This window comes from Melozone crissalis, unplaced genomic scaffold (assembly GCF_028551555.1).
Source record: "Melozone crissalis strain CALT ecotype California unplaced genomic scaffold, PUWL_Pcris_2 ptg000012l_1, whole genome shotgun sequence".
Taxonomy (NCBI): Eukaryota; Metazoa; Chordata; class Aves; order Passeriformes; family Passerellidae; genus Melozone; species Melozone crissalis.
Window position 1 is genome coordinate 2,794,087 of NW_026535790.1, and position 26,580 is coordinate 2,820,666.

At 53.9% G+C, this 26,580-nt stretch overlaps 3 protein-coding genes across 7 annotated transcripts in view; 2 read left to right on the forward strand and 1 right to left on the reverse strand.

Moving 5' to 3' along the window:
* MGRN1 (mahogunin ring finger 1) overlaps positions 1-2,573 on the forward strand; it is a 47,747-nt gene extending 45,174 nt beyond the window's left edge. For 2 of the 5 annotated variants that reach the window (XM_054271196.1, XM_054271193.1), the window contains 3 exons: positions 192-237; positions 825-929; positions 1,926-2,573. In XM_054271196.1, the coding sequence (XP_054127171.1) occupies positions 192-237; positions 825-929; positions 1,926-2,038 (264 nt within the window). In that variant the 3' untranslated portion in view covers positions 2,039-2,573. Of the gene's footprint in view, positions 1-191; positions 238-824; positions 930-1,317; positions 1,458-1,925 lie in introns of all 5 variants that reach the window. The other 3 variants (XR_008482810.1, XM_054271194.1, XM_054271195.1) reach the window with 3 other exon arrangements.
* A 453-nt stretch (positions 2,574-3,026) lies between these two features.
* NUDT16L1 (nudix hydrolase 16 like 1) lies at positions 3,027-5,829 on the forward strand. Its single transcript, XM_054270800.1, has 3 exons — positions 3,027-3,257; positions 3,676-3,936; positions 4,864-5,829. Exons 1-3 carry the CDS (start codon positions 3,033-3,035, stop codon positions 5,263-5,265), a joined length of 888 nt encoding a protein of 295 aa, XP_054126775.1. The 5' UTR covers positions 3,027-3,032; the 3' UTR covers positions 5,266-5,829.
* Positions 5,830-7,590: 1,761 nt separating this feature from the next.
* On the reverse strand, positions 7,591-26,167 carry NAA60 (N-alpha-acetyltransferase 60, NatF catalytic subunit). The gene is made up of 7 exons (XM_054270804.1): positions 26,060-26,167; positions 14,798-14,913; positions 13,067-13,196; positions 11,851-11,947; positions 9,533-9,767; positions 8,629-8,811; positions 7,591-8,268 (listed from the first exon to the last, which is right to left on the reverse strand). Exons 2-6 carry the CDS (start codon positions 14,905-14,907, stop codon positions 8,655-8,657), a joined length of 729 nt encoding a protein of 242 aa, XP_054126779.1. The 5' UTR covers positions 14,908-14,913; positions 26,060-26,167; the 3' UTR covers positions 7,591-8,268; positions 8,629-8,654.
* Between the last annotated feature and the right edge of the window lie 413 nt (positions 26,168-26,580).

Consider the following 26,580-nt stretch of genomic DNA (forward strand, 5'->3'; position numbering starts at 1 on the left):
TGGGCGTTAGGAACTTGCAGTGCCCACCCCTCCAGCCCAGGCTGTGGTGCTGCAGCACTGGGGCAGCCCCCTGCTCCTGCCCTGGAACAAGCCCTGGCCCCAAGCACAGCTCCCTGGAGGAAGCCAGAGCAGGAGAATGGCACAGCAAAGGCTCCAGCTGCAGAAATAACCTGTGCTGTCCCTCCTTACAGAGCGTGGCAGGGGAGGAGATGGAGGAGGCCTCATCGGTGCAGCAGGGTAGGTGTGGCTGCAGCCAGAGCTTGGCTCCGTGTTCAGGGCTCTTGTGGTGGGACAGGGACAACTGAGGAATGAAAAAATGAGCTCAGAATCATCCAGCCCCCAAAATCCATCTCTGGGGCTCTGTTCTTCACCAGGGAAGGGTGCCAGGGTCTTTTCTTGGAGGTGAGGGAGCAAAATCCACAGGTCTCCCTGGTTTATCTGCCAAGCATCCCACCTTGTTCTGAGCTTTACTCAGGTAGAGCTTTCCATGCCATGAGCTCTCCTTGCACTATTGAGGGCACCACTGGGGTCCTGGTGAGAGCACATCCACTGTACTGGGCACACAGGATGGGTCTCTGGTCCTTGGGGTGGGTCTGTGGTGCTCAGTCAGCACCCAGAGGGGACAAGGACGGGGTGGCAGAGGAGTGATGGGCAGCTTTGTGGCACTGTGACCCGGGCCAGTGTGACCAGCACTCCTGGCACATCAGTGGGGCTGGGGGGGCCTGGGGAGCTTCCTCACATCAAGACCTGGATCCCCCTGGCCATAAGCACCCACACACAGTCCGTGCTGGGGGCTGAGGGGCCGCGCTCTGGGCTGGTTCCAGGGAGCCGCCCGCCCTCGGTGGAGGACGTGCTGCAGGACGGCGGCTGCGAGAGCCGGAGCCTGACGCGCTCCGAGAGCGACGCCCCGGTCGATGTGTTCCTGCCAGGTAACGGCCGCGCCGGTGGGGCCGGGGCTGCCCCGGGGCCGGGCTCTGTGCAGCCGTGCCCCACAGCCCTGGTATGGGATGGAACGGCTCTGGAACGCTCCGCACCAACAGGGGGCAGGGTGGGCGGTGGGCATGGGAGGCTTACACAGAGGTGACTTGGCCCCTTTCTCTCTCCTCCTCCCTCACCCTCGTGTCTCTGTCTTTCCCCTCCTTTCTCCTCTTTGGGCCACAGCTGCTCCCAGCACAGCTCTGTGTGACAAAGGCCTCCTGTGTGCTTTGGGGTGAGGGAGGGGAGCGCTCTGGGCCGGCAGCTGGGGCTGGGGCAGTGTTGTCAGGCAGGGAGGGTCCCAGGGTGCCGTGGCCTCACCTCTGACTGTTGTCGTTGCAGCCTGTTTTCTTCCGTAGAGTCGCAGTCTGTTCTGAGTTACCTCTCTAATGTCTCCTTCCCTCTCTGTCTGCCTTCCTCCCTCCTGTCTTGGGCAGCACTTGGTCCTGATTCCTGCTCTGTTGGTATAGAGGAGTAAGCTGGTACGTCTTCTCGTTCTTCTTATGCATCCCTGATGTGTGGGGCAGCAGGGCCCTGCTGGGAGTGCTGGCAGAGAGCAGGGATGGGGCTGGCCCTGGCCCTGGGGGCAGGGAAGGAGGGGCAGCAAACCAGCCAGGCTGCACTGCTGCCTCTGCCCTCGCTGCCTTCCCATTCCTGGCACAGCATTCCTGCTGCCCCTGAGTGCCAGGACGCCAGGCCGGGCAGCAGAAACCCCTCTCTGCTGGTTTGTGCCGAGCGAGGGCTCTGCTGCCTCCTGGGCACCACCAACATCCAGGCCCTGCTGGCTTCTCCCAGGCTGTGGCAGTGTCCCCCCTCAGTGTCCTGTGTCACTCAGCTTGCACTGAGGGGATGAGCGGCTGGCTCCAGCCCCATCTCCCGTGCTCAGTGCAGGGTGGGAGGGATGGCAGAGCCCTCCCATTGCTGGCACTGAACCCCCTGTCCTCACCCAGGCTCGTCCGACTTCACCAAGACGCTCCCCGTCCGCGGCACCGGCAGCCCCACGCAGCCCCTTCTCTTCGAGCAGACCCGTCTGCACCTGGAGGACGAGCAGAGCCTTTCGTGAGCGGGCCGGGCCCTGCCCCGGGTGCCGCCGGGCCCGCCGGGCGCTCCGGGACCAGCGCGGGGTGTCCGTGGCACGGACGCGCGTTCGGCACAGCCTGTGCATGTTTGCTGGCGGTGGGTAGGGGCTGCTGTCGTGTTTGTCCGTGGGAGGTGTCTGTGGGGCCGGGGCGGGGATTGGGGTCCGAGTCGCGGATGAAGGACACTACGATGTATATTTTGTACTTACCGAGCACAGCCCTTTGCTGTCACTGCCCTGTACATAGCTGTGGCCCTCCCTCCCCGCCTTGCCGGGCCGCAGGGCTCCGCGGCACCGGGGGAGTGCGGGGTCAGCCCCGGCCCGGCCCGAGGCAGTCACGGGGGGGCGGGGGGGGGGTCAGTCCTGCCCCAGCCCGTTCGGGGTGACCCCCGCGCCCCCCGTTTCCGCAGAGCCCGGCGCTGCCCACGCCGTGTGCCTTGTTCTGCTTCTGCGGGGGGTCCCGGGGCGCGTCCCACCCCCCTCCCCGTCTATGTTTGTAGTAATAAACCCGTGGAGCAGCCACGCGAGTCCGTGTGCACCGGGGGGAGCGGGGGGGGGGGCGCCCGGGGGGAGCGGCTGGGGGCGGGGCCAATGGGCGGGGGCGGGGCTTGGCGCGGAGGGGCGTGACCAAGGCTCAGCAGGAGGGCTCGTTCGTTCCCGCCCCCGCCTCCTTCCCGGCATGCCCTTCGGCGCCCCGCCTTCCCTCTGCGCTTCGCTGCGATTGGCTGCGCGCGCCACCGGCCCCCGCGCGCGGCGCTGCCCTAATAAGGCGAGCGGCGCGCGCAGCCTGCCCGCCCCTCATTGACCGCCCGCCGCCTGCCCCGCCTCCGGCGCGCGCGGCGATTGGCGGGCCCCCCCGAGAGCCCATTGGCTCTGCGGCGCGCGGCGCGCTCCCATTGGCCGAGGCGGGCGGCGGTCCCGCCTCCGCGGCGTCGTGGGCGCGGCGCGTGCGCGGAGCGGGCGGCGGTGGCGCGAGGCGATGGCGGCCGTGGGGACGATGGCGGCCATGGGCCCGCTGCCCGCCATGGGCGCGCTGCCGCCCCTGCCCACTCTCGGCGTGCCCGGCGTGCCCGAGCTCAAACCGCTGACGCGCTACGACGCGATGCGGCTCGGCCCGGGCTGGAGCCATTCGTGCCACGCCATGCTGTACGCGCCCAACCCGGGCATGCTGTTCGGCCGCATCCCGCTGCGCTACGCCGTGCTGGTGAGGGGGGGCGAGGCCGCGCGGGGCCGGGGCCGGGGCCGGGAGTAGGACGGCGGCGGGCGGGCCCTCGGGATGGGTCGGGGCCCACGGGGCTGGGTCGGGCCGCGGGCTCCGGGGGCGGCGGGCTGAGGGGCGGTGGCTCCGCGGTAGTTCCCGTTCAGGGCGGTAGAATCAGGCTGGGCCCGAGCCCGGGGGGGAGCCCCCGGGCCCGCGGGCTTGTGCGGCCGGGGCGCGGAGCCCCGACGGCCGGGCCGCTGTCGGTGAACGGTCCTGGATGCGCCGGAGCCGGCAGTGCCGCGACGGAGCGGCCGCGACGCCTCCCGCGCTCCTCCGGCTCCTCCGGAGGCCCCCGTGACGCCCCTCGCCCCCCGCCGGGGGCCGCGCCGTGCCCCATTAACACCCTGCGCCTCTATTGCAGATGCAGATGCGATTTGACGGACTGCTGGGCTTTCCCGGGGGGTTCGTGGATCGCCGTTACTGGTCCCTGGAGGACGGTCTGAATCGGGTGCTGGGCTTGGGTTTAGGCTGTGTGCGCCTGACGGAAGCTGACTATCTGTGCTCGCACCTGACAGAGGGGCCACATCGCGTGGTGGCACACTTCTACGCCAGGCAGCTCACCCTGGAGGAGCTGCACACCATCGAGATCAGCGCGGTGCATTCCCGAGACCACGGGATGGAGGTGGGACACCCGGGAGGGGTGTGCGAGCTCTCACTTAGCCCAGGGAAGGCGCCGCTTCCCTCCTGGGTCTGCCGGGCTGCCCTGGCCAGCCCGGCCGGGGAATGCACCGCAGGTAGAGCTGCCGGCGGCAGGTGCCCGCACCGCCCGTGGCATCGGCGTTAGGGACCGCGGCCGGGGTCTGCCGCAGGCTCCAGAGCGTAGCGAGCTTGAGCTCCAGCTTTTCCCGGTGTCCACCCACGCAGGGATGAGCCCCGTGTTACCGCTCGGCCTCAGGATGTGGGCGAGGGCCGTTTGCAGCCGGGGGGATCTGCCCCTGCCCCGGGCTGAGTGCCCCGGACTGGACCGTGACCTCGGTTGGTGATGTCGCTGTGACCCGAGTTCCTCCCCTGCGGGGGCGCCTTCCTGCTCGCGGGCAGCCAGGGCCGGCTGGTGGCCGGGGCAGAGCGGGAGAGCCAGGGCCTCCCCCCGCGCCCCCGCGGCGCTCGGTGGGTGTCGGCAGCCGGGCGAGCTGCAGAGGCAGCGGGCTCTGGGTTGTGGCCTGGTAGAGGGGCGCTCGTGGGTCAGCCGTGGTGTCCCTACCACGCAGGGCACGGCTGGAGGGGCAAGTGGGACTCCCCATAGCGGCCTGGGGCAGCGGGATCCCTGCAAAGGGGCAGCAGGGGGAGCAGAGCCAGGGCTGGGCTGAGGGGCTGGGCAGGGAGAGCAGGGCCCGGGGGGTTTGGGAAAGGGCAATGAAGGGGCTCAGGGGGCTGAGGGCAGCAAGGGCAGGGTTGGTGTGGGAGGGAGGGCAGGACCTGGCACAGGGGCGGGGCGAGCCTGGGCCGAGGGCTGGCGGGCGCTGGGTGCGGGTGCAGGGCAGAGGGGGTGCGGGGCAGGGGGGGCCGGTGCTGCCGCGGCCCCTGCTGAGCTGTGCCCGTGCTGTTGCAGGTGATGGGCATGGTCCGCGTGCCCCTCTACACCCAGAAGGATCGCATGGGCGGGCTGCCCAACTTCCTGGCCAACTCCTTCGTAGGAACGGCCAAGTTCCAGCTCCTGTTTGCCCTGAAGATCCTGAACATGGTGCCGGAGGAGAAGCTGGCCGAGGCCGTGGCTGCCACGCAGAGGCCGAAGAAGGGGGCCATCGACCACGGCGGAGGGGCGGCGGGACACCACCACCACAAGGCGGGCAACGAGCTGGCTAGAGCGGGCAATGAGCTGGGAGAGAGGGCAGAGCACCCGGGCATGCTGCACGGGGGGGCTGAGCAGCACCTGGTGGGGCTGGAGGGCGATGCCGAGGCGCTGGAGCAGGTGGGGCTGGGCGCCGACGAGCAGGGCGAGGGCATGGAGTGACGGCGCCGCCTCGGCGCTCCGTTAAAAGGGGGTGAGCTGAGAGACTTCTAACTTTGCGACCCGTGGCTGGCTGCAGCACTGCCCACGAGATCCCGCTGCCCGGCCGGGAGGGGTTGGGTTTGTCTAAAGCAGGGAAAAGCGATTTTATTTTTATGGCCATTAAACTCTTAGCGAGCTTCCCAGATCAGCCTGCACAGCCCCTGCAGAGAGTTCATGTGCTTACGTGAGGGCGCCAGAGCCTTAGAATAACGCTTTGATTTCAGGGACACGCTGCTGCTGCTGTCAGGTCCCCCTTTCATTTGTAAGGAACAAAACATCCAATTTTTTAAATGGCCCGTCTCGACTCGGACGTGGCTGTGTTGGCACCGGGCACAGCTGAGGCCTGGGGCTTCTGGTCAAGCACCTCTGCCCATGTCAGTGGCCAGGCTCCTGCTTGGGGTGCTGGCACAATGGGGCAGCCGTGCCATGAATTCCCTCTGGGGCGTTGGGGATGCTCATGTGGGTCCCTACCTGGAGATCTGTGGGAGCAGGAAAGTGGAATAAATGGCTTTGCTGAAAGTTTAACACTTGGGATCGTTCTTGGGGGCTGGAGCAGAGTCCATGTGACCCAGAGCTGGGGAGGTGCAGGGTGGGGAGCACAGAGGGCACAGGTGAGGGGCTGCAGCTGGGTCTGGCTCAGGGGCTGCACCACTACAGCCCTTGGGGGTTTGGGTGGCTCCAGAAGGGTTTGTGCTCCCCAGGGCTCCAGGCAGGGCTGGGAGCAGTTTTGTCCCAGGTGCAGGAGCACCTGCCCAGCACAGGCTGTGCCTGAGGGGCCTTGTCCTCCTGGAGTGGGCACAGCCAGCGAGGGCCCCAGTGCTGCAGCTGCACAGGGCTACAAGCCAAACCCACCCACGCTGCAGGCTCAGCCCTGCTGGAGCTGCTGCCCCTTCCCTGTCCCCCCTCTCCCTGCAGCCCCCCCAGGATCCCCCCAGCCCCACAGCAAAGGGTCTGTGCTCACCCTGCCCTGGGGCAGAGCACGAGCAGCTGGCCAGAGACAGAGGCTCTGCAGGGACAGACAACTCAAAAAAGAGGTTTGGTTTAATTGAAGATGTTTAGAGAGAGGTTCTTCAATAAATAATGGGCTAAGGTGGGGGGACAGGGCTGACACCTCAGGACAGGGTGGTAGGAGGACACACAGACCAGTCACAGCTCCCTTGGGACGTGCTCGAGTAGTGGAGTTGGGTTGTGTGAGGGGAGGAACTGGGGACACAGACACACATCAGCCCCAGGCAGTCAGGAGAGAGAACAGCTTCATTCTGGTCCAGAGAAAGCAAGTGCTGAGAAAAAACGGGCTTGGGCTGCTAAAGAAACTCTAAACCAACAGATGTGATAAGGAAAAGTGGATAAGCAAAAATACCCCAAACTGGTAACAAGTGAGGCTGGAAGGGTGTCAGGGGCCCTGAGGAGGCACTGGGGCTGGGAGGAGCTGCCTGCCCAGTGCCACTGGCACTGCTGAACTAGAGGGGAGCCAGGGATGACATGGGATGGAAGAGGCCTGCCCCGAGGGCAGCCCTGGCACCTTGGGGCTTGAGGGTCTCACAGGCTGGGCTTTCCATCACTGCCCTGTCTGACTCCTCATAAACACCCCTTTACCTTGTCTTTGGGCCCCAGAAGGACCAGCACCTCCCAGAAGAGCCTGGTGCTGCTCTCCAGCCTGGCACCACTCACAGCAGCTCATCTCCTGCATCCTTTTATTAGTGAGACAGTGAGCTCCCACCCTGGGGCTGGGCACTGACAGGGCTTCCTGTGCCCATCCAGGCTGCAAGGTGCTTGTTGGCTCCTCTAAGGCCCAGCCTGAGCCATGTGTCACCCCCAGGCCTGCCCAGCCCCTGGCACAGCTGGCAGTGCCAGCCCATCCAAGCCCTGCTCTGGTGTGGATCCCTCTGCTCCAGTCCCAGTTAAAAATGAGGTTGGAATCAGGAACATGGTGCTGAGCAGGGGAAGAGCCTTGGCCAGGGAAAGGGGATTTGCCATGGGGATAGAGCAGGGCCCTGGCCTGGCTGCCCATGAGCCACTCAGTGCAGCCAGAGGCTCCTGGACAGGACAGGGTCACTGAGAGCCTGCCCAGCACAGCCCAAGGCAGGACACTGAGCAGCTGGGGCACCCTCCTCAGCAAGGGAAAGCTGCTGGGAGCTGTGCACACATCCCATCCCATCCCATCCCTTCAGATCCTGCAAAGTCCAGCCTGGTGCCAAGGAAGGGAGAAGGGCTCTGGACCAGACTCTACACTCCCAGCTCCCCTCCCCTGCTACATTCCATCCTGGACAAAGGCAGAAAGATCTATACAGTATAATACATATATATTTCACTATGAAATAGCAATTTCATTCCCTGCCTTCTACTTTATGCATCCTGAATTATATGCTTCTTTTTACATCACTCCAGAGGGCTGGTGGGGCTGGGTGGGTTCTCATGCGAGGCAGTTGCTCTCCCTGGAAGTTCCCACAGGACGCACCAGCAGCTGATGTGGCAGGACCTAAACATGATTCCCATCCCTCCTTGCCCTGCCCCAGCTGCAAGGGCAGCCTCTGGGCAGCTGGGCTCTCCCAGTCCATTTCAGTGGTTCCTCAGTGCAAACCCATGTACCCCCTGAGCTGCTCTGAGCAGCTGTGGATGGAGTGGGAGCAGCAGCTGAACCCCACCCCGACATCGATCGCAGGTATGGGAGGAGCAGACCGAGGGGAGAGGCGGGGACAGTGCAGCATGCACACCCAGTGAGTGGTGACACCGGGGCACACCGAGTGTGACATCCAGGGCACACCCAGTGGTGACGCCCGGGCCCGCCCGGCCCGGCCTGCCCCGCCCACGTGGGGAGCCGGGGCTGCAGCCCCAAGGGTGAAGTTCTACCAAAGGTCAGGCCCTGAGGAACAGGAGTCCCGTCCGGGGGCTGGGTCACCGGCCAAGAGCTGTCATCACTGGAACCAGTGCAGAGCCGGGTGTCAGGTGGAAGGAGAAACAATCCTGTGGAAAGAAAAGAGGGCAGATGTTTTAGGGAAACACTTAGGGAAGGTTTGCTGGGGAGCCACTGTCCTGGAAATATCAGACACTGGCAGCACTGGGGCTTCCAGTCACTGTGCTGGGGCTCTGGGTCCTGCACGCTGGGAAAGGGAAAGGGACAGCAGGTTCCAGCTGCTGCTGGGTTTGGGCTCCATAAACAAGGTCAGCATTTTATATCCCTTTAAATGAAACCTGCAGCAGTTCAGCTGCTGGCTGAGCAGGACACAGCCATGCCCAGACCCCTCCCACAGCAGCAATGAGCTCACCCCAGGAGCTGTCCCAGCAGGGACAGTGGCAGGGACAGGAGCTGTCCCCAGCACCCACCTGCGCTCCCCGTGCGCCCCAGTCCGTCACATGGTCCGGCTGTACTCGATGCTGCTCTTGGCAGAAATGCCAGACCAGGGCAGGAGGCTGCACAGGAGGCTCTGGGCCTGTCTGTAGATCCTCTGGGGGATGGAGCACGGGCTCAGGCTGGCCAGTGTGGAGCCAATGTGCTGTAGGTAGTCAGTGGGCACCAGTTAAGGACAGCAACACTTACACTGTAACTCAGCAAAGAACATCAATCTCTCCTGGAGCTGCCCTGCCTGCAGGGACCCCACACAGTGGAAACTGCTCAGCTCAGTCAGGTCTGCTCCTTGCAATCACTGGCTCCACCCTTCTGTCAAAAGCAGCTCTGCTCTGCCCTGTAAAGGATGGCAGTTTGGGAATGGCAGCTGCAGCTTGTAGGAAATACCTCCTCTGAGCAGGTCCCTTTGCACTCCACAGAAGATCCTGTGAGGAGAGCAATCCATCCCCCTGCCCAGCAAGGTTGGAACTGACCAGCTACACCCAGGAAGGATCAAGTTTCTTCTCCATGATCCGTTGACCTGAAACAAATCCCCTAAGTCAGTGTGGGAGCAGCCTGCTGAGATCCAGGCCAGCCCAGGCTCACAGGGGATCCCAGGCCACAGGAAACAGGACCAAGGGTTTCTCTGCCCTGTTCATGGCTAAATCCTGCACCCTACAAGCCAAAGCACACCCAGAACTTTGGCCTAACACCAGCACTCGCTCTCACTGGCATCCAGCTTGCTCCAACCATCCTACATCAAATAACTCTAACATCTCCTTCCTTCCAGCTGCAGATAAACCCACACCTGAGCAGGTTTCAGTTCCCACATCTACCCACACTCTGCTGCTGTTAACCCAAAGCAGGTTTGGCCTCTCTCAGCAGCCTGCAGGGAAAGGATATAAAATTGTCCAGGGTGGGTGCCCACCGTTGATGTACAGGACATAGGTGAAGCCATCTTTGAGGACCCCTCGGATGGAGTAGTAGTAGGGCAGGTAGTGGTGCTGCTTAAAGTCTCTGTTCTCATAGAAGTTTATTGCTGTGTTGTTGGTGGTGAGCACGTGCAGGTAGATGGCTTTGCAGTGGTCCTGGGCAGTGGTGGAGATGTGATCCTTCAGGCTCTCAAGCAAGAGGGAACCTGTTGAAGGGAAGGCAGCAGGATCAGTGTGTGTGCAGCCACAGGGACCCTCAGCTGAGCCCTGCTGCACCAGGGATTGCTGATCAGGGATTGCTCCAACACCTGGGGACCCCAAACCCCACCCAGTTCTCACAGGACCCTCTACATGGTTTCATACATGGTCTCACCTATGAGCAGGGCTTCAAAACCCAGAGATTTTACAGACACAAAACTCTGACTCAATAACCACAAGGATGAGGCAGAATTTTGTTAACACTGCTCATCCCCAGCAGAGAACTGGCTTTGGGGAAGGTCAGTGACTCATTTTCAGTGGTATCAGTTCCACCCCATACATGTATTTATTTTACAGCCATTTGATACAGCAGATTCAAAGCAGGACTTCACAAGCAGGTTATTGTATTGTGTCTGCTGAGCTTGAACCAAAATCTAAGAACTGCTGGGGTTTTAAGATACCTCCTAAGGAGGAGTGGAGACAGCCTCATCCAACCTGCATTTGCTGCAGCCAGCAGGAAAAAACAGAGGAGGGTACAGAGGATACTCCAGCCCCAAGAGACACGACCTGGGGTTCACCCACACCACCTCAACATGAAGGACCCAGCAGAACCTGCATGGGAGCTTCTTCCAGCAGGAGTGGAAACACCAGGCTGAACAATCAGCCTGACTAACACACAGGAGAGATGGCTGCTGCTGTTCCACAATCCCCAGGGCCTGCAGGACTCCCTGGAGGACTCACAGGACTTCAGAACAGCACTGACTTCACATTCTCTTGATATTTAGTGAGAATCTGTATCAGCCAAAACCAAAAAAAAAAACCAAACACTGAGCAGTTCAATTTTGTTATAAGATATTCCAATCTTCTACCTCACAGAAATCCAGCTGTCCTGTGGTTTAAGAACAGCAGAGAATTAAAAACCAAACCCTTTTACAAAAATCAGAGCAAATCTGAGCTTTAGTGCTCAGAAGCATGGCTGGAGTGAAAAGCCTCCTGCATGAAAGGCTGCAGCTTCAAACACCACTAGGAAAAGTCAAGAGAAAGGTCTCAGAAAAAGCAGCAGCAGCTTTTTATAGGTTGTGTTGCTACAGGTGCAAGCTCAAAGTTTTTGAGAGAGCACAGCAACATGCTGTGCAGATGGAATGGATACAGGAAATACTGACTCTGAAAGGAGAAAATTCCAGCAAGATAGAACTGGGGGGGAAAATAGGATTTGGATATTAGGAGGAGACTGAAAACCACCATAATGTTACAGAAAGACCTCTTTACCAGCTTCTGTGATCATTCTGTGCTACCACTTTCTTCTTTGTACTGGAAAATTCTCTCCAGAGGCATTTTAATGCTTTCACCAATGACTCTGTGGTCATTTCTTTATGTATCCTCTAAGGTTATACCTCTCCAAACATGCCTGGGGGAGAAGGGAGGATCTGGAAGTGCTGAGTTACACCCATGTGCACTGCCAAACCTGGCCCATTCCCTTCTGCAGGTCAGAGATGCACATCCTGCCTGAAATGGCACCACAGAGGCAGCACTTGGTGACAGAACACAACTGCTCTAAACAGAGGAAAACCTTTCAGACTCCAGGATTTCAAATGGCTGCAGGAAAGTTGCTTGTGGCAGCAGACATTCAGAAATTACTTGTACATTTGAGATCTAATCAGGCACAAGTTACACTATTTTCCAGTTCCCTTTGTGGTTTTCTCACAGTTTGTTATATCTGTTGAAGATGAAAGATTAAAAGCAGCTCTTTTCTGCCTCAGGGATCAGACTGCTGAGACCCAGAATGAAAATAATTTCAAACCCTGCTTCTGGGTGAAGTTCTTACACTTTCAGACACTCTCAGCAGCACCAGTGTGAGTTTTTGGTGTGCTCAGCTGGCCCCTGGGAACAGGACTGAGAAAGGCCTGTGCTCTGTGGAAATATTTGCACATTGTGTTGTGCCCACACCAGTAAAAAGCTCCCAGTGCACCTGCACTGTCCCAGCTGCTGGTACCAGTCACAGGTAACCCTTTCCCATTCCCTCAGGGACACTGCAGGGGGGCACTGGAGCTCCTTCAGCCACCCCTGGCAAATGCACCAAGAGCATCTTACCTATTCCATGTTTTCTGAACTCCTTCACCACTCCAAGGCTTAGGATGTAAGCAACTTGAGTGTCCACAGGAAAATTGGAAGCTAGGATATCTCCATCCTGCATAGAGATAGGACAGGTTTTTTAATAGGGTACCTGGGGAGGCACAGGAGAAAGCAAGAACCCTGCACTGGAACACCTGAAAACAAGGCTAAAGCAGGAAACTTCTCTTAACTGAACAGTGTTAGCTGAAGCTTTTGGGATGGAAGTTAAATATCCAAGCATGGAGCTATTCCTATTTTCACATCATCCTCCCAGAGGCAGAACCCAAACCATGCTTGGGTTTAGGGACAGAACATGTTTGCTTCCTTTACCAGAAGGATTCAAAGTGCCAGCTCTGGAGCCACCCAGCAGGGTTTAGATCAACCCAGCAAGTCCTTGTGGCTGCAAGCTGCACCTGAGCTGTGTCAGCTGGGGAGGACAAGGAGCACATTCCACAGCCCCAGCTGCCCAGAGCAGTGCCTGAATAAACCCTTGGCTTTCAGCTGGTCTGGAACAAGAGCCTTTTGCAGAAGTTGCTGAAGATGCAGCTTCTGACTGTGATGAGCTTTGAGATGAAGCCAGCCAGCTGAGGTGAAGAGACCCATGTGCTGCTCTGTGCATGTTGGGTTATTGTTTAACCACATCACTGAGTTACATCCAGGAGGAGTTAGGCACTCCCTGCACTGCCCCTGCCTTTTTTTAGTGCTCTTCTCCCATGCTGTCTTCACTGACCATCTCTTCTTTCCCTCTCTCCTGCCCTCCCAGCCCTGTTATCTCTGAAGTCCAAGCTCTCTGCAGACAGGTTAGCTCCCCTCAGGGCTAGGGACAGGGACTGTGCAAAGGGAGGAGTTTCTGCAGGAAGTCACCAGAGTGACTCACCCACTACAGCTAAGGAAGCTCTTATGAAAAAAAGAGTTTTGTGCTCCCCCAGCTACAGCAGCCATGGCCAGGGATTATCCTGCAGGATCTGATCCCTCAGCTCTCCAGAGGCCCCAGCAGGAGGAGCCTCTGTGGTACCACACAGCCCCTCACTCACCCCTGCTCCATTAGCTGGAAACCAGAGTGTGCCTCACTGCTGACATGAACTCAGACCAAGTGTCCGAACAGGGCAGGAAAACCCCACCCCAAACAGATCCATCCCCTTTCCCCAGGGCAGGGGGTGGGTTCTGTGCTGCTGGAGCCCAGGGTGTCACACACCTCTTTGTGCACCTTGGTCCTGCTCTTGATCTCTGCCACGATCATCCCCACGATGGAGCCTCTGTAGGTGGCTGCGAGGGAAAAGAACTTCTTGTTGGAAGTGATGTCTCGGTACCATGAGTCAGGGTACCTGGAAGGAACCACAAACACCAAAGTCTGGGCATGCAAAGCCCATGGAACAGGCACTGCAACCCCTTTAGTGGGCTCTTTCATGTAATGGCCTCCTGCCTTGATAAGAGAATCACATTTTCATCTTACAGCCTTCGCCCAGAGCTTTCACATCCATCTTTAGCAAGTTATTTTTAAATGCAAGATCCATCTGCCCTCATCTAAGAGTCTCATTAATTTGATACACATGTAAAAAATTGCTGCATATTGATAGGAAAAAAAAAATCATCACACCACCAGCCTCCAGTTCTCCTCCTCCTTCTGCAGCTACTAAAGGAAACTACTGTATGTTCATTTTTTTCCAAATGACAGTTCAGCATGTCTTGCCTTTAAAAGAAATCTACAAACTCAAAACATTATGAATGCTTTTGCTGATTTGTTACATTTCATTCAATCTTAATTATAATCTGCTAGAATTCTCTATGAAGCTAAAGTTAAAAATCCATGAAGTCTAGAGCTGTATGGATTAGGTCAGAAATGTGTCAGTGTCCCCCAGAAAAGCTCCTGTGCTTGTGCAGCCATGGGCATTGACCAGATGTGGGTGTGGGGAGCTCCCTGGGGCAGGCTGAGATCAGCAGCATGCAGGAGCAGTGCTCAGCTCCCCAGGACATTCAGAGCAGCCCTCAGGACCAGCTCTGTGCCAGCCCAGCTCAGCTCTGAGGGTGCTGCCCCAGCCCCAGGATCCAGGACACAAATTCCTTCCACAAGCACAGGGATCCTTCTTCCTGCAGGGGATGTCCTTCCCCACCTCATTCAGCCTTTCTCAAGAGGCTGATCCATCCCTTTAATGACAGAGCCCATTCTCCTGCCCAAATGTGCACACTGGAAGATTCTGATTACTCCAGTACAGGCAGCAAAGGACTTTGGACTAAAGGACCTATGTTGGGCACCAATACATGTATTTGTTTTGGTTTAGGGTAAATTTTGGAGAGAATTTTTAAAGGGTTTTTTTTTTTTTAGGAAAGTAGATTTAATTGTTTGGTTTTTGTAATTGGTTTGGGAGAAAATATTTTTCTGGAGAAAAGTGGAAAAATCATTTTACTGATTAGAAATTTAATGTAATATTTAATATTTAAATTAATTATAAATATTTAACTTTAAATATTAATTAAATATTAATATTTAACTATTATATTAAATTTTATGTAAATTTAATATATTTAATACATTATAAATAAATTTATTAAATAATGATATTTAAATAATATTATAATATAATTTTTGTTGTTTTAAAAGAGATGATAAATTTAGAAAGGGTTTTTTGGGTTGTAGTTTGGTTTATTTAGTTTTTTAGGTGTTGGAAATGTTGTGGTTTAGGTTTGGTTTGGTGGGTTACAGGTGTGAGTTGCTAGTGGATTTTTGGGTGTTTAGTTTAGAGTAGGTTTAAATAGGTTTAAAGAAAAGAGAAAAAAAGAAAAAAATATAGTTTAGGGATTTTTTTTTTGTTTTAGTTATTTAACCACAGTGCACAGAAGATTCCCTGGCAACAGCCCTGAGGCTGCACAGAGCTGGAGCAGTGCAGGTTCACCCCTTTGTCCCCTTTGTCCCCAGAGCAGCACGTACTCGATTGGGAACCAGTCTCCACAGAGCTGCTTCACCGTGTCTATGTCATCGTGGCACAGCAGGCGCAGGGTCACATCCGTCAGGGCGCTCGGCGGCACCTCCTCTGTCATTCACGCCTGGGGGAGCAAACAGGGAGAGCTGGGACACGGGGACGGCTGGGACACACACAGGGACGGCTGGGACACGGGGACGGCTGGGACACAGGAGAGCCGGGACACACACAGGGACGGCTGGGACACGGGACACAGGAGAGCCGGGACACGGGGACTGATCCCACAGCACCACCCGGGGCAGATCCACAGCATCACCAGGGATCAGCATCACCCCAGGGCCTGATCCCACAGCACCCCCAGGGGCTGATCCAACAGCACCTCCAGGGATCAGCATCACCCCAGGGCCTGATCCACAGCACCGCCTGCGGCTCTCCTGGAGAAATGGATTTCCCAGGAAACTGAGTTTTCAGGGGAGATGAAGCAAAACACAGAAATATTGACCTCAAAGCTGTAAAAATGGCAAGCCCAGCTCTCAGCTGAGCATTCCTCCAGCCCCAGATCCAGGCACATCCTGACCCCCGGGAGCACAGGCTGGTGTCTCTGTGTGTGAGGAGCACGTGGCCACAGCCCTTCCAAAAAGAGCATTAAATGAGCCAACAGCCTGCCAAGTGTACCTTATGTTGCATGGAGCTCTTCAAATGTCCGTGCAGCACCAACATTTTGTTAAAACAAACCTGAACAAACAGCTTAAAAAGGAAGCACTGCTAGGGGAACGTTTAGAAAGTCCTCTGGCACAACCTGCCATCTCCAGTGAGTGCATATGCAGAGGATTCCAACTCTAAAATGTTCATTTTGTTTAACCTATGCTGGTGAAATGAGATCCAGTTTCACTTCCCCTCATTCTGATCCCTCATTCACTTCCCCTCATTCTGCCCAGCTCCTCCCAGCCCAGCACAGAGCACTCACACACAGAAATCCCAGGACACCTTTTCTCCACAGCCCTGCCACGATGTGCTGAGCACAAACAACACTGGCTGCAATGTCTTCAGTCTTTTTTAACAAGCACCAGAGGGAAAGAAGCAAGTGATAGCTAAAGTGGTTGTAAAAGCATTTGCAGCACTGAGGGATGAGTGGAGAACACATTTTAGGCATGGCAAAGCCCCACATGAGACAGACAAGGTGAGGGGAGACAGGAGTCATTTCCTTCATCTCTTTCACCTCAACCCTCCCTGGTAAAAGAACCAGACCAGGATGCAAATTAAAAAAACCAAAGCCACCGCCCTTTACAAAAACAAATAACTTAAAATTTTTACTTTCTTTTCCCAATTTTAAGAGTCTCAAGTCTTGGTTTCAAAGTGCCAAGTTATAAGAGAAAAGCTGCACAGAGCAGTGTCTGTCTATGACCTCCTATGAAAAGGGATGCTCAGCTCTCCAGTGCTCTCGATTTACAGCTCAGAGCTCAAGGAGGAACAGATTTAAACACACTCCCCTTTGCACTGCATGTGCCATTTGAGCAGCTTCTACACAAATATTGTAACTGGCAAAGTTACAGTTGCCACTTTGGGCAATTTTAGGTTGCCAAACTTACAATTTAGCAATTAATTATAAAGTTACTAAAGTCACTTGGACAAGCTCTCAAGCACATGGTGAGATTCCCTGGGTGTCCCGTGCAGGGCCAGGAGTTGGACTCGGTGATCCTGACGGATCCCTTCCCCTCAGCATATTCTGTGATTCTACTCTGGCAGTTACAGTCACTCTGTACAGAAATGGATCCCTTGTTCCCCTCCAAAGAATTCCTTAAAAAGCATCACAGCTATTTCCCAGCCTGTTTACTGAGCAGCCCACAGCATTCACACTCAGCCCAGGTGCCAGTTTCAGAACAACTTCAGCCCCTACAAATCCTGCACTCCTTCCTTGCTGCCTTTAAATCTTCTTTCACACTCCCAGAACTGGCTCAAGCCCTCAGAGGCCAGATTGGAATCTGTATCCTGTCCCAGTGGTGCACACACCACCACCCCCAGCCTCTGGTGACCTTTTAAAAGCCTCAGCTTCACCCCATGGGACCCTGAAGGAAGAAGGACAAACATTTGCTGGCTGAGGCTCATCTGACTCCCACCACTGCTTCTGGATGCTGTGGACCCCAGTCTCAGCCCTGCTGAGCCATTTCAGAGCTGTGACACCACAGGATTGTTTTCCTTGCAAAGTTTCAATGCTCCTGTAAGGGAACTCCCCTTCTCAGCATTAATAAATCAGAGAGAAATGAAACCACCATGCCAGAGACACAGCTTTGCTAATGAGTAGAAAAGGCAGAGCAGCACAGGACACATTCCTGTGAGGATTAGTCCATGTGTATTTAACACCGTGTTCTCAAAGAGCTGGGCAAGCATTACACATTATCCTGGAGCTGAAGCCAGCCTCCATCAAGTAATCCATGGCTGTTTTGTTGAACAGGATAATCCCCCTCCCCTCAAATTCACACTCCCACGGCTGGTTGTGTTTGCAGGGACTCATCCAGATGCTCCAGCACATTTAAAGGACATTTGGGACACCCATCTGGCACTGTGCCCTGCCCTGGGGTTCAGGAGAGCAGAGCTGTGTCCCTTCCTCCTGGCCAGGTGTCACTGCTGCTGGAGGAGCTGTGGCAAGTGGCTGCTGTGATCAAGAGAGAAGAAATTCCAGGCAAACCAATTCCCTTCATAGCCAGGTGACAGCCTCTGGCTCTGCTGGATTCCTGGAAAAAGCCCCAAGAGCAGGTCCTGGCCCTGGGCACAGCCTGTGGCAACGCTGCCCTCAGCACAAACTCCTGAACTCAAGGCTCAGCCAACACAGTGACCCAAGGAGCACCTTCAGAGTCAGCTTAAGAGGACAAAATACATGTTTGAAAGCACAGAACAAACCAAAAACAGTATCAGTGTAAAACAAATCCCTGGAAGTGAAAAGGGCCTTCAGGGGTTTAGAGGCAGCAACACTGACAACACAAGTTCTGACCTTGAGACCCAAGGATGGCTCCTGTGCAGCCAAATGCAGGCTCCAGGGGCATGGGGTTAATTCAAGGTGTCCATGGCCACTTGGGAAAGGCAAAGTGAAGTTATCTCATTTCTTTTAATATCTTTTAATATATTTTTCTCAGGTGTCAGCCTTTGGTTCACATGCTGGCCCCGGTCTGGGAGGACATGGCCAATGTCACCCACTGTCCCCTCCTGGGGACACAGTGACCTCACCTTCTGTCCAAGCAGGAAACACTTGTTCAGGAGGATTAGAAAATGAGCCAGCATTTCATATTTTATTGAGCATTTCATGCTTACAAAGGGATAGTGCAGATAAGCACTTGGGAAAGCTCTGAGGACAGCCTCTTACAAAATACTGAGTCAGGGGCAAGCAGAACTAGAAACTGAGCATTAATTCCCTTTCTTACCTAAAACCTGCAGACATTAATGCATAACAAATTCATTTAAAAAATACAGGAAAGCATAAAAGTTGTAAGCATTTTGACTAGTTTTTTGCCTTGCTCTATTGAAACAAATCTAGCAAAATGTTTTGGCCTCAAGTGTATTGGGTAGCACAGAGGAACCTGGGAAATTCTTATGACAAGTATTTAGCAGTAATGGAATCTGGATGAAAAGAAATAGTAAATGCATTACTAAATAAGCCAATTTGACATACAAATTTAAATTAAAGTACATTGTGAGGCCTGAACTTGCTATTTAAAAATGATGTCATGAATCTTTGGCATCCACAAGCTGTAATGAGCTAAAGAGCAGCATTTCACAGCTGTGTCTGAAAGGCAGCAGAGCCATGGCTGGGCCCCAGGGGCTGTCCCTGCCCACTCAGGCTCTGCCATCCCCACCACCAGCACCTCCTGAGCCCATGCACAGGGAGCAGCTTTGTTTAGAGCCAGCTGCAGGAACAGTTCATTTACATGGAGCAGATGCTTCACAGCTGAGACACCTCAGCTTGAGCTTTTCTCGAGAGCAGGAGGGTTTCACTCCCTCTTAGAGCTCCTGTATTTATAAAAAAAATAAAAATCATAATAAGATCACACTTCTAGAGAGACAGGCAGCCATACAGAACCAGCAGTGTTCAAATGAAGAATAAAGCCTGATGCTTTGGCAGACAGCTGCTTAAATGTGTTTGAAAATCCCTTCAGCACTTCCATACCTACAAAAACCTGGCCAAGTGGTTCTACAGGTTGAGATTTCCCTTGTTTAGCACTGCTAGACATGTTTTATCAATGTTTCTGCCTTGTGCATCCTGCAGAAATGAGTTGGATTTCACCAGTGAACAAGATCTTACTTTCATTAACTTTTATTTTGACTTCAGCTTCCAAGCAGATAAACTCATGAAATTCCCACATAAAAATTTTATCATCTAGCAACAAATATCACTGAATTTCCTAGCAGAATAAAAGCCAGGTAATCTTGGTTTGACTAAAATCAAATAAATAATAACTAGGATTGTTTACAACTCTAATTCCCAGTTAGGGATGTATTGACTTTAAATTTAGTGTTCACACAAAAACCAAAGTGAAGGAATCTTCCTCACTTGCAGAAACAAAGCTGGATCGAAGCCCATCAATACCTTTTACTTTATTTAAAAGCTAATTGAGATCAATTCATCCCACAGGAAGCAGCAGAGCTGCAGGGAAGAATAAAGAGAAGGCCTGGCAGGCTGTGGGTGTTTACAAATGGGTGCCATAATTCAGGGTGCCAATAACTGTCCCCAAGGCACCCCCAGCCAGCACCCCAACATTAAACAGTGCAGATCCTCAGGATGAAGATTTTCACCCTCAGGAATTCAAAGCATTCACTTTGCTGGATTATTAAGGATTATCTGCTATCCTTGCACAGAAGGAAAAGATTAAGTTTCTGCAGTGGCTCCCAAGGACACCCCACGAAGGGGCTGTGCCAGAGGAGGGGCAGTGACACCAAACAGCCCACGGGGCACAGGGAGGGCTGGCTGTCCTGGCAGCTCCTGGCCAGCACTGCAGGGCATGCAGGGCATGTCACAGGGCCTCTGTTTCACTTTACAGACATTCCCTGCACGCAGGGACAGAGATGGATTCCCTGTGCCCTCACAGCAGAGGTGCTGCTGCAGTGTCACCACCAAATCCTTGTTTGCAGCTTCAGTCACCATCTGGACAGTGCTCACATCCCAGTAACACAACATTGCCAGGAAAGAAAAATTAATACCATTTGACATCCTCAGTCACTTGTAAGTAACTAGGATCAAACAAAGCCCAGAGAGAATCTAAAAGCCACCAAAATGCAGGATTGTAGCTGTGACTGAGCACCACAGCACCCAAACCAGGCACAACCTGCCGTTATCTCCCAGAACACGAGCAGGAATTTTCACAGCTCTAAGTCTCTCTACCTTGTGCTGTCTGGCACTGGGGATTTGATTTACATGAAACCATTCAGTCTGAAGCAGTTTAATTCCACAAAGCAGTACAGATTTCCCTGCTGCATTTCATTTCCAGCTTACTGTGTTTTTAGGTTACTGGTCTCACAGGGAATGTTCCACACAGACACCTCTGTCACCAAGCTCCTTTCATTTAATACAATGAAAATGCAACTGCATTTCAAAACATCCTGGATTCATCACCAAGAATCTCAAAGAGGCACTTCCAGGACTTAGGACAACGTTATCCAAGCAACAGGAATCAAATTTTTAAAGATAATTAAATACTTGGCTTGACAGCTTCTCAGTACTACTTCAAGTATGATCATAGAATAAAAAAATGTAGGTTGGAAAGACCCTTTGGGGTTTAACCCAACTTAGATCAGGTTGCTCAGACCCACATAATGTCTGTGAGGAGCAAATCTCTTCACCCTGTCAGCAATCAGAGCAGTCCCTTTGGATCTAAAGGCACAGCTGGAAGCTGGGGTATCAAATGTGCTGCCTGCACCAACACCCCCAGCCCTGCAGTGCAAGGACACCTGCCAGGGCATTTGTGACACTCTGCTTACCCATGGAATGCTCCTGCTCCTTCTAGGAGTGCCCATGGGTTCATGCGGGCCAGGCAGCACAAACCCCACAGGGCAGAGCTCCCCTCATCCCCACTTTGTTAACAACCCCTCAGAGCCTGGAGCCCATGGTCACACACTGAGCACTGATTGTTTCACTCCATCCCACAGGAGAGCTGCCCTGCCCTGCCAGCACTTCATTCCCTGCTCTGGACTGAGTGAGGTTCTTAATGAGAAATCTGGGACAAAATTCTGTGCCTTGGTCTGACAAACACACACACAGTACTGTGGGGGAAGCAGGCTCTGATTATAGGACCTCACAACAGCCAGAACACCTTTTGATCCCTGTTTCTCTGCCTTTTCCAGCAGAATCAAAAGCACTGAGCCTCAAAGCCCCTCATGAACCCCAGGTCACTCAGGGCTGTGCACCAGCTCAAAACTGGAGCTCCTCAATATTTAAATTCCTTCCATAGCAGCTTCTTCCTGTGCAGAAAACTGCCCTGGCACATGAGGAACACAGCAGGTTAATCCAGCCCTGCCATGGGGATCCCATCTGCCCCAAAGCACATCCCAAACACTCATGGGACACCCCTGGGGACATCATTCTGGAGAAAGGAGTTTGTCAGTGCCTGCACTTTCTTGTCCAGTGAATCCACCCAGGGCAGTGTGCTTGAACAGCACCCCACAGTGGAGGCTGGAAACACCCAGCGAGCTCAGGGTGCTGTGAGGAAAGCTGAACTCTCCTCAGCCCCAGGGAGGCTGCAGGGTAACCTTGGGCTGAGACGAGACATCTGCACCAGTGAACTGTCAGGTGCCCTGAGCCAATTAATAAAGAATAAAATCTCCTGTGAGAGCCAGACCAGCATGGCAGGGGCATACACAGAGCTGAGCCCACAGTGTAACAACTGGACAATTAAAAAAGTCAATTTTGAAGGAAGCAAAGAAGGCCTGTGCACACAGAGACCAGGAACAGGCACCTGGATTTGGACCCATCACTGTGCTCAGTTCTGCTGTGATTTCAGACTCCCACCTATCACCAAACACAGTTGGATTTTACACCCTCCTCCTGTGGAACAGCTACAAGAGCTTGGCCAGAGCACCTTGAACTGACAGCCAGGAAGGCACCACTGTCACACAGGCTGGGAAAACCACCCTGGCAATCAGCCCTCCTCCTAAAGACTCACCCCACATAGCTCAGAGTATTTTTCCTCAGCTCTGAAATGCTGAAAACACCATTCTAAAACCAGATTTGTGCCTTGTTTAGAGCTCCACACAATTTTCCTCTCTGCCCTCATGGAGGTGTGCACAGCACAACACTGAAAGCCTCCAAGCCAAGCACCCAGAATCACTGCCATTAACACTCTGGCCTCCTGCCGTGAAGGATCAGGATTTGAAACAGTCCCCAAAAGGAAATTAAAAGGTGAGAAGGCAAAATGCACTCCTACCTGTGTAGCAAGCAGTGGTTATTTATTAGAAATAAAGAACACTTACTGTTAGTGAAAATCCTGTTATACCCCTGATCTTCTGCACACTCAGAGCTGGACTTGTCAGACTTCCAGAAATCATGAATGTTTGTATGTGGGTCACTTTCTGGGCTGTTCTTTCACCTCACAGCTCTGGAAACATGACTGGAGCTGTGGATTTCACAGGAGCCAGTCCCCAAAGGAAGTGTCTCTAAAGCACACTGCACAGGGCCTGCCTTCCTGCTGCCCCAGATCCAGCAATTCCTCTGGGCAATGGCAAACAAGAATCTCTAAGAGGGTTTTGCTGTTAAATCTTTTCTTCTTAAGAAGAGGAAGAGAAAATCTGCTTTGAGACAGTGGCACTGTGGGGAGTTCAAACCCAGGGGTCACAAAAGAGGCACAGTGACAACAAGCTTGGCTGGAGAGGAGATTTAATGCACAGCAAGGTTCCTTTTCCTCCAAAAAACAAACAAAAAATCCCCAAACAATCCATCACACCTGCAGGCCTGTTGTCCTTTCTGAGTTAGAATAAAAACCACACAGAAAATGTGTGCAGTGACTGAGAAACAGCCAGAAATGCAAAGCCCTGAGGAGGGGAATGTGAGGCTGCCTCCATTTCCTGCACACTGCCCTCAATATGGAGCAGCTCTGACAGAACCCAAACCCTCCACCCTCACAGGGGACGCCAGCACAGCTGCCCAGAGCTCCCTGCAAATAAGGGCTTTCAGATAAAACACATTTGGAAAAGCTTGAAAAGAACATTCCTTCCTCAGGTGTCACAAGTGCCCCAAAGTTAACAGATCTCCAAGATTCTGACTTTAAAATTTGAGCACAAATGGCTTCCTTTCCTTTTTCCTCTTTCCTCTCTCCTTTCCCCTTTCCTTTTTCCTATTTCCTTTCCTTTTCTTTTTCCTCTCCCCTTTCCTTTTTCCTCTTTCCTTTCCCCTTTCCTCTCTCCTTTCCTTTTTCCTCTCCCCCTTCCTTTTTCCTCTTTCCTCTCTCCTTTCCTTTCTCCTCTTTCCTTTCTCCTCTTTCCTTTCCTTTTCCCTTTCCCCTTTCCTTTTTCCTCTTTCCTTTCCTTTTTACCCTTTCCTTTCTCCTCTTTCCTTTCCTTTTTCCTCTTTCCTTTCCTTTTTACCCTTTCCTTTTTCCTCTCTCCTTTCCTTTTTACTTTCCTTTTTCCTCTCTCCTTTCCTTTTTCCTTTTTCCTCTCTCCTTTCCTTTTTCCTCTCTCCTTTCCTTTTTACCCTTTCCCCTTTCTTTTCCTTTCTCCTTTCCTTTTTCCAAGCACGACACTCTCAGGTTCAACTCAACAACTCCACTGCTGCTGTTTTAACCTCATAACATTTAAAATGGATTCTGGCACAGCTGCCTGCCCTGACAGCCACAGCAATAAGCTGAGAAGCAGAAATTAAAAACTTTATTAAAAGTTGATGTTGGAAAACTGAGCAGCTCCTGTTCCTACCTCTCTGCAGGGAGGGAAGTGTGTGGGGCACAGAGTGAAATCTGAAGCTCAGAAAGATTTTTTGCACCACTTTTTGAGGTGTTTTTTTGCAAAGTCTTTTTGAAGCCCATAGATATTCTGTGACAGGTCAGACCCAGGGAGGGAGCAGTGATCCCACTCTGAGTTTTGGGTTTGGGCAGCACTTGGCTCCAGTTTGTAGGAGGGTGCAGATCTGAGGCAGCTTTTTCTGCTGTCACCCTGACCAGGAATTGGCTCTGAGCAGGTCAGAGAAGGGAATCCCTGCCCTGGGAGCAGCAGCAGGGCAGAGCTGCAGCATTTCTGACTCAGCCCTGCCAGGCAGTGCCTGATTTGCAGCAGGAACTGCTCAGGCATTCCCAGCAGTGCTGGCACCTGAGTCAGGCTCAGCCTCCCCATGGATCACCTGGGAGTGCCTGGGCTGGGGCAGAGGGGGGACAGGGGCAGGAAATGACAGAATGGCTTTGGTGGCAGCACCAGCTCCCATCAGCTGCAGGCTGAGCCCAGACTGATCACAGAGCACACTGGCCCAACCCCTGCACCCAGAACAGCCCAAAATCCCTCCACCAGGAGAAAAACCATCCCCAAACCAAGATCATCCTTACTGGGAAATAAATAACACCAAAAAAGACAGAAGCAGCAGACTTTGTCAATAAAAATAAATGTAGATGCACTGTTAAATGCTAAAGAGCATTTTGTGAATCCCACTGGCAGCTCCCACAACGTTCATCACACCCAACCCCAGTGTGGACAGCAGGAATCAGGATGGGTGACACTGCTTTGGAAAAGAAGTGAAAATTAAAAATGCCACAGGTTTCAGAGGCATTCCCAGCACAGCCACTTCCCAACGAGTCAGATACAATATTTGCTTTATCAAACAATCTGCTGAGAGAACAGCAGCAGCTTCAAAGAGCAAAACAAAATTGTCTCAGCAGCACTAAAATGGTTCTTCCTTTGCCACAGGTGTGGGAACACCAATTAGAGCAGTTTATATCATGTAAAATAATTACTTTGTAGTAATATTTTAGCAAAAGAAAACCTTCTGCTTTAAAAGCCTGGTCCCTGTCAGGGCTGCTGAGGGGGGTGAGGCTGCTCAGCTTTATCAGATTTATCTTATAAATGCTCAGCTTTATCTGGTAAATGAGCTCACACGTTAATTATTACACTCTGGGACACACCCAGCAGTGGCTTTGGGTTTTTTTTTTGGTTTGTTTTCTTTTTCACCTCACTTGGATAATCTGGAAGCACACCAAGCTCTAGTGCTCCCAAAATGCTCCCATAAAGACTTCTGAGGATCCTAACCTGGACTAAGAGGAGTTTGTGGCAGATTAAAAGAAATTAATTACAAGAATTAATTAGATTAAAATAATTTAGGACGAATCTACAGTGAAAAGAGAGTCCATCCAGCAGGTTCATAACAACTCAATGGGAGAGGAGAGGAACAGAAATGCAAAAGTGGCTGAGGATCCTTTGGGACAGGGCACAGACCTCCAGGATGGTAAAATCTAAAATATTGGCAGGTGCAGAAAGCTCCCACGATGCCAAAAGCCAAATGAAACTGTAGGTTGGTAGAAAAAAAAAGCAATGAGCTTGAAGGAATGCAAAATTTGTGTTGAGCACTGCAAGGGGGAAAAGCATCTGTGCTCACAGTGAGAACATCAGCAAAGGAGGACACTGGGAACTGGCAGAACAGAGAGGGGAACAGGATCCATCTAAAGGAGTCTGGTCTGAGGGAGGTGCAGGTGTTTGCTGCCTCTGTGGCTGCGAGTTAAACACCAGAGGGGAAGGAAAGGTGGCCAAGGGTCGGGAGCTCAGCACGATCACCCAGAACGGGCGGGAGCTGCTGGAACACCACAGAATGGGGATAAAGCAGCGGGCACGGGGCAGGCCGAGCTCAGACTCGGTATCACCGGTACCACAATTAAACACTCACACAGCGAGATACAGAAATAAACATTCACACAGCGGGATACAGAAACAATCTGATGCCGGTGACCAAGAGCAAATTGTCCACGACTCATTTTAGCTCCTGCCTGGGCACAGCAGTGCCGGTGGGCTCCACACACACCCAACAAACCAACCGGGGCAAGGCCGGGAGCTCCGTTCCGCCGCGGGGAGCACCGGGCCCGGGACACCCGGCCGAGAAGGATGGACATGGACACGGACAGGCGGCAGCAATGGCACCGACTCTCCGTTACCGGGACGGACGGGAGCGCATCCCCAGCGCCCCGCACCCGACGGGCGGGGGGGCCGGGTTGCCATGGCGACTGCGCCGGGCCCGGCCCGTCCCGGGAGAAATGGCCATGACAACGCCAGCCCCCTTCCCCAGCACAGAGACGCCCCCCAGACCGCTCCCCGCTGACCTGGGAGGGGCGGCGGACGCGCCCTCAGCACATCCCGGGCGGCGGAACCGGACGGAGAGCGGTGGGCACGGACACCGGCGGCACTTCCTCAACCGGGCACCGCGCAGTAACGCGCCTCCCCATTGGCTGGCTGCGGGACGCGTGACCGCGGGCACTGCGCATGCGCAAAGAGGCGCGCAGGTCTCCTGAGGCCACGTGGGCGGCGCCGAGCGGGGAACGGGGTCGGGAATTGAGGGAGGGGTGATTAAAGGAGCGTCCTCAAAATCCCCTCAAGGACCCCTAAAATCCCCCTCGGAACCCACAAAATTCAGCCCGGGATCCCCAAAATCCCCTCAAGGACCCCCAAAATCCAACCCGGGATCCACAAAATCCCCTCAGGGACGCCCAAACTTCACTCAGAAGCCCGAAAATCAACACCGGGACCCCCAAAATCCCCCCTGGTACCCCCAAAACTCCACTCGAGACCCCCAAAATCTGCTCAAGGACCCCCAAAATTCCCCTCCGGGACCCACAAAATCCAA